This window comes from Delphinapterus leucas, chromosome 7 (assembly GCF_059928025.1).
Source record: "Delphinapterus leucas isolate spDelLeu-1000000601 "Yukka" chromosome 7, BTC_Dleu_Yukka2, whole genome shotgun sequence".
NCBI classification, from domain to species: Eukaryota; Metazoa; Chordata; class Mammalia; order Artiodactyla; family Monodontidae; genus Delphinapterus; species Delphinapterus leucas.
In genome coordinates this window covers 47,122,529-47,135,038 of record NC_143135.1, presented here as the reverse complement: position 1 = coordinate 47,135,038, position 12,510 = coordinate 47,122,529, and the positions used below count along the sequence as shown (strand labels likewise).

Sequence of the window (12,510 nt, the reverse complement as noted above, 5' to 3'; positions counted from 1 at the left end):
GGTAGAATCCTTCACACTGCTCCATTCCCACTGCCACTGTCCTAGCCCAAGCCACATCACTCTCACCTGTGCTATAGCAATTGCCTCTTCCTTGCCTATTTCCACTCTTGAAAACTTCCCATCAATTATCTACTTAGCAGCCAGAAAGACATTTTAAAGTGCAAGTTTGTTTAATAGAGGCGGGAGAAAGACATTTTCCTCTACCCTTCTAAACTCTTCTGGCTGGTCTAAGAATTAAATTGACATGATTAACAGGAGAAAATCAGACAAAAATTTAATAACATATATACATGGGAGAGACCCAAGGAGAACTGAGCAACTCATCAAAATGGCCAAAGCCCTCCTCTTAAATACCATCCTCAGCTAAAGACAAAAAAGGATGTTGAGCGTGGGGAGAGTCAGTTATGGGAGCTTACCAGGAAAAGCACAGTAAATAAGGGTAGGGTTGCGTTGTTATGCAGATTCAAATCCTTGCCCGGTCTATTATAAGAGTTTCTAGAGATTCGGTCATCCTCTTCTTCCAGGTACAGCCAGGAAAGCACCCTAACAGATGGAGATTTCCCTTACAAATGTTTCTTACAAAAGGGTAATTCCTTCTGGGTTTTCAGCTTTTCCCCTATCTGCGGTTTCTTAGAAAATAACCAGCTTAAAATAATTAATATGCCAAAGAGACATATTTTGGGGTGACAAACCCTGCTTCCCTACAATAGTTGTCTCTCTCATTACACTATCTTGTTATCTTTGTGTTCCCAGCACCTGGCACAGTGCCTGGTACATAGAAGTCATTCAACAACTGTTGGTGAATAAATATTAATGGCTTTCTTTCCCTTTCTCAAACTGGTCATTCTCCCTCCCACCAGGATCTTTGTATAAGCTTCCCACACTCAAAATTGGCCCTATACAAATAAGATAGCACTCATCCTTCCATTCTTAATTCAAATATCACACCATCAATGCAACTATAATGAAACACTAGAAGTTGACATTGGCTCCAGGATGGGAGCAAAGGGCAGAATCAAAAGGTGTCTTGAGGATATTGTTGATGGGTTTGAAGGGTTTTAGGGAGATTGTTCAGGTAGGACTTAACAATTAAAGAGAAAAGCCACAGGCCTAAAATGGCATCAGTTTAGCTAAAGCCCACAAAAACAAACCTAGATTTAATACCTAACTTAATTGCAGCTTTTGACTTTTGCCAGAAATGCAATCTTAATCAGCCAGCTTGGATTTTCCGGTCAGAACCTATGAGATGTAAACACAAAAAGAACAAAGAGTGTCACTCCTCATCCAGTTATATAAAGGGTTGTTTGCTGCAACTTTGCAACCGACCATGCACCCTGAGGGGAATTCTGGATGGAAAGAACAGGATGAGATATCCCGTGCTTTGGATAAATGGGCCCCTAGATAGTTAAGACCTGTACCTCAGGAGGAATTTCAATGACCCCAGATTCTTGCATCTTCCCATACACAGAAAAGCACTAAAATCACTAACTTGAGATATTCGTTCTTTGTGATTAGCAGTAATCTTTTACCCAGATGTCTGTTTGACTGTATGTTTTTCCTAGTCAAACAGTCATACATAGACTGGCTTCTCTCCTACCTCTTTGGAGCAGTTGACTCAGAGCTACTGAGTGGCTCCGGGCTATAGTCCTCAGTAAGACCCTGAATAAAACTTAAATCCACAGCTCTCATGCTGTGCATTTTTCTTTAAGTCCACAGAGGTTATCTGTCATATGGGCCTTCTCCATCGCAACCTCCTGCAGAGGAAAAAGAGGCAATGTGCATTGCTATTCCCTTCCTCCAAAAAAAAGATGTCCTGGCCTAAAAATAATCCTTTCTTTTCTTTTGCTAATAGCTCCCTTGCCTCACTCTTTTTCCTATAAAAACTATCCTTTTTGTACAACCCCTCGGAGTGCCCTTCTAGTTGCTAGATGGGACGCTGCCCCATTCATGAACGGATGGATAAAAACAGTTAGTTCTTCAAATTTACTCAACTGAAGTTTTGTTTTTTAACAAAGTTAACACAAGTTCGTGTGCCTGACGCACAGTGAGGCCAAAGAAACTGAAATGTCAGAGTTTGAAGCAGAGAAAGGTTTACTGCAAGGCCATGCAAGGAGATGAGGTGGCTCATGCCCTAAAAAGCCCCAAAAGCCCCCAAAGGGTTTCAGCAAAGCACTTTTAAAAAGGCAGGCGAGGGAGGAGAGTCGTGGGGTATGTGATCAGCTTGTGCACAATTCTCTGGCCGATGGTGAGGTAACAGAGTGGTGTCACAGAGGTTAACATTATCAGTCCTTAGGCTCCAGGAGGCCTGGGGCTATGTGCTCATGGTCATCAAGTAGTTAACATCTTCCATTTGTTGGAGAGGGGAGTTTTACACATCTGCAAAACAACTCAGGAAATGTGCATCAAATACTATTATCTAGGTACTTCAGAGAGGAGCTAAAGCAGAGGATATGGGAGAAGGCCTGTCCCGAGAAGGCCCCCGTGGGGTCCTGCTCAGTTACAAGAAGACAGTGAGGAAAATGATATTGGACGTTGGATAAAAGGGCACCCAAATGATGTATTGGCAGAATAGTTAGCAAAACTGTAATTTGGAACAATGTAGAAAATAGAAAATATACCAATAAAGTAGCAAATCTAAGGAGATTTCCAGGCAGAATATCACAAGTGCTAACTTGTTTCTTTCAGCTACATATATTAAAATACTAGGAGAGAAAAATGAACTAAAGGACAGACTACTAACTTTTTCAGCAGAATTTAAAGAAAACAGAAAGGAGCCAGGACTGGCTAGATTCAAATATAAAACTGTTTCTCACTTCCAGTCTCAACCAAAAAACAATTTTCAAAGAAAGAAATGGCTTTAGGGCAAAGATCAAATCTGGGGAGTGGTGGTAAAACCCTTTGTTAAAACCTCAGAAGGATTTAAAATGATTTAAAAAGAGCTCAGTTGGGAGTTTCCTGGAGGTCCTGGTGCTTTCACTGCTGCAGCCGGCCCCGGGTTCAATCTCTGGTCAGGATCACAAGCGGTGCGACACAGCAAATCAATCAATCAATCAATAAAAAATAAATTAATAATAAATAAATAAAAGAGCTCTGTCCCTGCTTGATCAACAGAATGCTGTGGAACTGAAGCTGTACCAGCTCATGGCCTCAGGGCTTGAGTGACTGGGCCTTCCAGACTGTTCACCTACTGTGGTCTCAGTTTTGAGAAGAGGGGTTGGAACAGTCTTGGGGAATCATCACCTACTGTGGTGTCTCAGTTTTGAGAAGAGGGGTTGGAACAGTCTTGGGGAATCAACTGTTTGTTCATGCTCCCTATTGAAGACTCAGTAGGTCTTTGGGAAATTACTGAACTGAACAATCAAGTTATTTGCCTGGGGCCCTGTCAGTCAAGAGTGTCCGGGAATAGTAAAGTTATGCTAATGAAGACAATGAAATGGTAAAACTGTGTACAGGTATACTGTTACCTGCCTAGTGGGTTGGTAGTTTCAGTTCTTTCAGTTTTCATTCTATATGAAATTAATATTTAAAGAGCTGTCAAAGTAAGAATTGTACTGGACAAAGTTAAACAGGCAAAAGAGACTTTATTCAAGATTATTGCAACAGGGGAGAGAGACTGCCTCAACCTCTGCTGAAACAAAGAGCTGGAGAGATTTTAAAAGCTGGAAGGAGGAAAACCATAAGCTACTTGTGCTTGCTAAATGGCTACCCGAAGGAAAAATAAACTTTCTCGTATCTTCATGACAGGGGTAGTTTCAAAGGAGGCAGAGAAAGAATGTGTGCTTACAAGTTTTCTAAAGCGCTCTGAGAAAAGGAAGGTCAGAGTCTATGGTCAGGAAAAAAGCCTGTCTAAAGTTTACTCAAGCTGAGGGGGGACTGTGAAGGCCATCTTGGTTAGAGAATTCATGTTATTTAAAAGTCTAGCTCATAGAAATAGAGAGTAGAATGGTGGTTGCCAGGGGCTGGCTGGGGCGGGGTAGGGGGGACGTTGTGGGGAGATGGGGAGATTTTGGTGAAAGGGTACAAACTTTCAGTTACAAAGTGAATAATGTACCACATGGTAACTACAGTCAACAATAATGTATTGTATACTTGAAATTTGCTAAGAGAGTAGATCTCAGGTGTTCTCAAACCCCCCAAAAAGGTAACTATGTGAGGTAATGGATGTGTTAATTAACTTGATTGTGGTAATCATTTCACAACGTATATGTGTGTCAAATCATCATTTTGTACACTATAAATACATACAATTTTATTTGTCAACTATATCTCAATAAAACTGGGAAAAAGACTAAAATACAGGCATTTTAAAAAGAAAAATTGGTTTATATAATCAATAAATGAACAAATGAACTAAAGAATGATTAAAAGGAAACTGTATTTAGTTTCATTTGATTGCTTGTTTGTTTTAGATAAGCCTTACTTAATTGGTCCTTTTAAGAGCTATGAGAAAGAAATTTCAGGATATCAAGGGATGAGATTCAATCAGTTTTTTGCTGATGCTCCTTTGATGTCTGAGAACATTATTATACAGCATTCAGATATTTTCCACAAGATTTCAGCAATCTGCTAATGTAATTTCTTTGTTTTGTTTTGTTTTGTTTGAAAGTTGAATCAGATTTGCACTCCACTCCCATTTTTGGCAGGCGTAGGTATGAATATAAAGAAAAAAGTTTTTTTCCATCAAAAGGAATGTTTCATAAAGAGAAAATGCTCCAACCTCTTTTTTATCTCACCCAAAGCATAAATGAATTGTGGTGCTCCTTTGATGTAGGTTCAATGAGTCGGACACTTTCTATTGCCTACTAGCAATATTAAAATAAGAAGCAAGAATGAAGTATTATATTTGTCACAGTGTCTATTCTTTCTGGGAAAGATACACACAGATTGATACGATTCATGGATAATAGAAAATAGGCACAATTTATCATATTTATGTTCTACAAGAAAAAAATTCATATATTGTTTGACAAATGTTGAGGGCATTTTTGCCCTATAACAGAAATTTGACCAGATTTCCAAAACAATGGTTTATAAGTGAAAAAGCAGTATGATAAATGACCCTCAAAAACAGTAACACAATGGACGAATATATTCTAAAATAACCAGATGAAATCCAGCTGTGGATTATAATGTCTTTAGGTCCTTGAATAGAACCAGTGTGGTCCTCTCAATAAATAGCTGTTCTTTTCAACTCACACATGGACATATTTTCACTCAAAAAATAAAAAGCTCATCTTTCTATTTGTTGGCTTCCTGGAGCTCAAACCAGTCAGTGGGGCAGAGTGGGTTTTCAAAATCAATCTGAAATTGTTAACATCATTTTTTAAAGTATTTTGGTATTATTGATGAAAGTTGGCACACTCACAGTTTATTTGATCCATCAAAACCCTGCTGTGGAACCTATTCTGCAGAAATTAAAGCAACAATGTTTCTGAATGTATAAAACTAGTTTCTTTATTTAGCTTTCTCTAAAGAGACAAAAAGTTAACACATACCCATACGGCCACCAATAAACAATTTTTTGAAGAAACTGTGTTATACCTAATATTAAGGAATATTATGCATCTATGAAAAAAGAATAAAAACATTAATATATAAAGATGCCCTAATATATTATCAGATTTGTAGAACTCAAAAAATCAAACATATTCGTACCAAGAAATGCAAATTGTTTCTACCATTTATTAAATTTAAATAAAGTTCAGTCCAGCATTGACCAAATATCACATGGCTTCTCAGCACAGTCAGAATGTATATAAATCTACTTTTCTTAGCCATAATTTCATCAAAGCTCTTAATGCAGAGGCGTTAAGAAGTGAGTAAGACAAGGGCATCAGCTTCTTGGTTTCTGGGGAGTAGCCAGATTTGGGTTGTAAGTAAGTCATACTGGCTGTGCCACAGAAGAGGGTAACAGACATGAGATGGGAGGCACAGGTGGAAAAGGCCTTTTGCCTCCCAGTGGTTGATGACATCTTCAGGATGGCAAAGAGGATTCGAATGTAAGACAGGAGTATCAACAAGAAAGGAAGCATAACAATCAAAACGGCGCCAGTGAATGCATAGATTTCAAATAAAAGGATGTCTGCACATGCAAGCTCTAGCCTTGGGGGAGTCTCACAGAAGAGATGATTAATTTCATTGGGGCCACAGAAGGGAAAACTAAAAACCCATGAGGTCTGCACAGTAGCCACCATGATCCCTGAGACCCATGAGAATATAACTAATTTCATGAAAACCCTTTTGTTCATAATCATTGGGTAGCTCAGAGGACGGCAGATTGCAGCAAATTGGTCATAAGCCATTGCCCCCAGGAGAAAACATTCGGTCCCACCAAAAAGAAGAATGAAATACGTCTGTGCAAAACAGCCTGCAAAGGTGATCATACTGTTTTTTCATTGGAGAGGGCCACCAGCATTTCAGGCATAATGACTGCACTGAAACTCACATGCACCACAGACAAGTTCAGGAGAAACAAATACATGGGAACGTGTAAGCTCTGTTCCAGGGAGATGATGACTATAATGATGGCATTTCCCATCAGAGTCACCAGGTAATCAACCAAGAAAACCCCAAAGAGCTGCCCTTGGAGTTCAGGAAAATTAGAAAAGCCCAAGAGGATGAATTCAACCACAGAGCTTTGGTTTTGCCTTTTCATTTCAGTAGTGGAGTGTATATTGTTTTTATGGACCATGTATGTAAATTATAAAGTAATCCAATAGCTGAGAGTTCAAGTCTGATATTCTTGACAGAAGATATAATGATGAGCTCATTTTGACAAATCAACCTAAAAATTTTGAGAATGGCCAGTTACTGGAATAGTGAATCTTTCAAACACAAATAAAGAAGTGAAGAATTTTGGCTCAGAAATCTTGTTTCAAAAGTACAAAATAACAGCAGGTATTCTCTGGCAACTTTTTTGCCAGGTGGAAAATTAATCCTTTCCTTAAAACACAAACAGACATTATATTACTTAGAATCTATTGTCTATTACATTGATGTATGCATCTCTGTTCTTTTCAATTGTACGTTTATATATGAATTCTCAAATAAAGTGTTTCAAATAAACAAATAGTAAAAAATATCCAGAAAAAATTACAACTAATAATTCAAAACTAAAACAAATATGTGGTGAATATTTACTATAAATGTTAATGTTCAAAATGCATTTATAATACTTTGTTTAGAATGAAATATATGAATAATACACCCCAACAAATACAGAAACACTAAAAAGGGGTTGAATTTAAATGCACTTATCTCAGATGAACATAAGTAAATTGCTTTAAGCACACTGGTTTCTGGTCAGAGTGGATTTGCCTAATTATACTGAAATTTGCCTGAATGGGAAAGTTCAGAGGTCAGTTCTCCATGGACTATCCTTGTGACCATAAAGTAGCTACCAAGGCTATAAAAATGCCATTTCTATCTTTCTGATCCTGTGGTTTAACTCTCTCTCTCTTCCCCCCTACACCAGCATTCTTTGAGTCCCACATCTCCCTGTTTTATTTTTTGCCATAACTCATCACCAACTGAAATAACACATATTTATTTGAGTTTTATGCTTATTATTTAACCCCCCCTTCTGGAATGTAAGCTCCAGGAGGACAGAAACTTTGTTCAGGTGTGCATTGTATTCTCAGAGCCTAGAGTAGATACTAACTTATATAATAGATGCTACACCAATATTTATTGAAGAGATGGAATAATAAATATTAAAATTGGGAAAACCCAGAATCTGCCCTTAAGGAATACAGTGTCTGAAGGAAAAATAAATCAAATTCAAACAAATAGAGAGCCCCAGAATTAATCCATGGCTTCTGTAGAAGTTTGAGGCCCCCTGTGGGATTGGAAATACCACTACACTGGCAGATTGAGCTTTAGTCCTGACTTTGCTACTACCTCCAAAGTGAGTCTCTGCTTCTCCCTGCACTCAGGTTCCCCGGTGTGGTTGGGGGCAGGAAAATAACCCAGGACATCTCTTCTGGCTCTGATGTGTGTTTCTCTGATTTATTCAGGGAAAACTGCAGGCTGCAAGGCTTCCCCTCCATTCAGATGACAGCCAGGCTGAAGGAATAGTGGTGGGTGGGCAGCACGTAGAAGGAACACGTGCTGCCTGGGTCCTAGGGGCCAGCCAGCCCCAAGCAGAGCTGACCATCTTCCTACCAGTCCAGCTGCTCTTCCTGAGCCCCTCTCTGGGCAGAGCACCTCACTTCTCCCTTGATCTCTCCTCCAGTCACCCAAACCAATTCTCCCCTGTCCCCAGCATCCTACTCACTGTTGGACGCTTGGATCTTTAAAATCTGGAGTCCCTCTGGGCTCAGCAAGTTCATCACCACTGACACTGCTCCAGCTCACTGCCTCTTTTCCTCCCCCTTCAAACTCCCCCCATTGTTAAATGGTTTCCTAACTGGCTTCTCCAGGTTTTGTAACTTCTCCTCCAACCTATCCTTCATACCTCAACCAAAATAAGATCATCCCCCCTCCCCGAACCTTCACAGTCTCCTTTTATCAGTAAAATAAAACACCCACTTCTCAGGCTGCCATTTAAGGGAAACGAGTCAGAGTAAGTATTCTAGAAATTTAAAGAGGGAAATATTACTTCTGAATGGAGTGCGAGAGTGAACAACCATAAGCACAGGATGTCATGGTAAAAGGGCCATTAAGTGGAAGGGGGAAGGCTGGCTTGCTGAAATCAAAAGTATTCGATGACATCTTAGTACTAGACTTGGCCTTTGGAGGGTGCTTTGAAAATTAGCAGAATTTCACTGTAGTTACATGAGGAAGCCAGCAGGACAAAAGGACAAGCAAGCTGAAGACAATGTAATGTTGTCTTGAGCTCAGATCATTAGGACAATAGCAGAGAATAAAAAGGTAAGTCGATTTACTGAATTTTGCCATAGCAATATATTAAAATCAAATGTCTATATTAACTTTAATAGTTATATTTTGGATATCAAAAAATCTCCCAAAATTAGTAAAGTGAACTCTACAGGAAAAAAACCCAACCCTTTTTAAGGACCATTTCTAGTAGACAAAAGTATGTATTAAGCTCCAGGTGTATAAAACCAAATTAGTTTTGAAAATAAGAAAATTTAGAGTATCCTATTAAAAACATACAAACTTGAGGAATTCCCTGGCTGTCCAGTTGTTAGGACTCCACGCTCTCACTGCCAAGGGCCCGGGTTCAATCCCTGGTTGGGGAACTAAAATCCCACAGGCTACACGGAGTGCCCAAAAAATATACACACACACACACACACACACACACACACACACTTCTGGGGCTGATAAAGTTAGAAAACAAAGCTAAGTTGCTGTCTTCATGAGAGATTAAAAAAAGAAGAAAAAGGGCTTCCCTGGTGGCACAGTGGTTGAGAGTCCGCCTGCCGATGCACGGGTTCGTGCCCTGGTCCGGGAAGATCCCACATGCCGCGGAGCGGCTGGGCCCGTGAGCCATGGCCGCTGAGCCTGCGCGTCCGGAGCCTGTGCTCCGCAACGGCAGAGGCCTCGACAGTGAGAGGTCCGCGTACCGCAAAGAAAAACAAAAAAAGAAGGAGAAGGAAAAAAAAAACATACCCAAAGTCTCCACCTTTTCCCTTTAACACGAACTACAAATGCTGGCCTGACATTCACTGACATGTTCTTCTGGCTCTAATGTTAACTTTTTGTATGACCTTGGGCAAATCACTTCCTCTTCTGGGTTTCATCTTTCTCCATGACTGGCCTTATTTATAACCACTTTCCACCCCAGCTACAAACTTTTATGAATTAATGAGTAGTGCAAGCAAACTACTTATAGCTCTAATTATTACTCAAACTTTGATGTGAATGTGAAAGGCCGAGTACTTGGCATTCTTACGTGAGCACTGATAGGCATCTCCAATAATCAGCAAGAAGAACTATAAGTGGTAAACTCACTGACAGGTACGTAAGCAGAATCTCCAGTTCCTTACCTAATGATTGCCTCTGATTTTCATCCCATTTAAACAGATGTTTCACTTCTTTAGTTAAGAAACCCTCCCATAAATACAACTCAGTGATTCAATGCACTGATTTTATAACATTAGATGACATTGAATTGTTTGCCTTGGGAGAATCTTTCTCTGAAGGACTTACTAACAATTTTTATAGATTTTCCCATACGGACATAAGAAAGCTCAGTTGCACAAACTTGGAGCAATGTTCTCAGTTTCTACAGAGAATAAACACCTCTTCACTCAGGAGGCTTAATTCCACCATGACCTCCCCCATTAAGAAATTCTTCAGGGAATTCCCTGGAGGTCCAGTGGTTTAAGACTGTCTATTCAGTTTCTCTGCCCATTTTTATTTTTTATTTATTTAATTTTGGCTGCATTGGGTCTTCATTGCTGCATGGGCTTTCTCTAGTTGCAGAGAGCGGGGGCTAGCCTTCATTGCAGTGCATGGGCTTCTTATTGCGGTGGCTTCTCTTGTTGCAGAGCACAGGCTCTAGGCATGCGGGCTTCAGTAGTTGTGGCACATGGGCTCAGTAGTTGTGGCTCGCGGGCTCTAGAGCACAGGCTCAGTAGTTGTGGCGCATGGGCTTAGTTGCTCCGCAGTATGTGGGATCTTCCCAGAGCAAGGATCGAACCCGTGTCCCCTGAATTGGCAGGCAGATTCTTAACCACTGTGCCACCAGGGAAGTCCCTCTGCCCATTTTTAAACTGGATTTCTGTTGTTGCTGTTGCTGTTATAGAGTTGTGTGCATTCTTTACATATTTTGAATATTAACCCCTTTTCAGATATATAGTTTGCAAATTCATTATCCCATTCTGTAGGCTGCCTTTTCATTTTGTTGATTATTTCTTTTGCTGTGTAGAGTTTTTTTAGTTTGATTAGGCCCACTTGTTCATTTTTGCTTTTGTTGCTTGTACTTTTGGTGTCGTATACAAAAAATAATTGCCAAATATACCCTGAGAAAACCATAATTCAAAAAGAGTCATGTACCACAATGTTCATTGCAGCTCTATTTACGATAGCCAGGACATGGAAGCAACCTAAGTGTCCATCAACAGATGAATGGATAAAGAAGATGTGGCACATATATACAATGGAATATTACTCAGCCATAAAAAGGAACAAAACTGAGTTATTTGCAGTGAGGTGGATGGACCTAGAGTCTGTCATACAGAGTGAAGTAAGTCAGAAAGAGAAAAACAAATACCATATGCTAACACATATGTATGGAATCTAAAAAAAAAAAAAAAAAGGTCATGAAGAACCTAGGGGCAGGATGGGAATAAAGACACAGACCTACTAGAGAATGGACTTGAGGACATGGGGAGGGGGAAGGGTAAGCTGAGACAAAGTGAGAGAGTGGCACGGACATATATACACTACCAAACGTAAAACCGATAGCTAGTGGGAAGCAGCCGCATAGCACAGGGAGATCAGCTCGGTGCTTTGTGACCACCTAGAGGGGTGGGATAGGAAGGGTGGGAGGGAGGGAGATGCAAGAGGGAAGAGATATGGGGATATATGTATATGTATAGCTGATTCACTCTGTTATAAAGCAGAAACTAACACACCGTTGTAAAGCAATTGTACTCCAATAAAGATGTTAAAAAAATAAATAAATAAAATAATTGCCAAGATCAAAATCAAGGAATTTCTTCCCTAAGTTTTCTAATAAGAGATTTATGGTTTCAGGTCTTATGTTTAAGTCTTTAATCCATCTTGAGTTAATTTTTGTGAGTGGTATAAAATAGGGGTCCAATTTCATTTTTCAGCATATGGTTATCCACATTTTTGAACACCATTTATTGAAGAGATTATCCTTTCTGCATTGGGTCTTCTTGGCTCCCTTATCAAGTACTAGTTGACTGTATATGTGGGGGTTTATTTCTAGGATATCTGTTCTGTTCTATTGGTCTATGTATCAATTTTGAATGCCAGTAACATACTGTTTTAATTACTATAGCTTTGTATTATAGTTTGAAATCAGGAAGTGTGATGCCTCCAGCTTTGTTCTTTCTTAGGATTGCTTTGGCTATTTGGGGTCTTTTGTGGTTCCATATAAAATTCAGGATTGTTTTTCTATTTCTGCGAAAAATGTCATTGGAATTTTGATAGGGACTGCATTGAATCTAAAGGTGACTTTGGATAGTACAGACAGTTAAAAAAAATTAATTCTTCCAATTCATGAACATGAGGTATCTTTCCATTTATTTGTGTCTTCAGTTTCTTTCATCAGAATCTTACAGTTTTCATTATACAGATCTTTTACTTCCTTGGTTAAATTTATTCCTAATATTTTAGTATTTTTGATGTTACTGTGAATGGGATTGTTTTCTTTATATCTTTTTCAGATATTTCATTGTTAGTGTATAGAATCAGAAACTGATTTCTGTATGTTGATTTTACATCCTGCAACGTTATTGAATTTGTTGGTTAGTTCCAACAGTTTCTTGGTTGAGTCATTAATATTTCCTATATATAAGATCATATTATCTGCAAATAAGGACAATTTTACTCATTCCTTTTGATTTGGTT

At 39.2% G+C, this 12,510-nt stretch overlaps 1 protein-coding gene across 1 annotated transcript; it reads right to left on the bottom strand.

Annotated features, from left to right (window-relative positions):
* Window positions 1–5,044: 5,044 nt before the first annotated feature.
* On the bottom strand, window positions 5,045–6,820 carry LOC111169206 (olfactory receptor 10A3). Its single transcript, XM_022563232.2, is given in 2 exon segments — window positions 5,045–6,386; window positions 6,389–6,820. Coding segments are annotated over 2 exon segments (945 nt in total). The 5' UTR covers window positions 6,692–6,820; the 3' UTR covers window positions 5,045–5,744.
* Window positions 6,821–12,510: the final 5,690 nt, after the last annotated feature.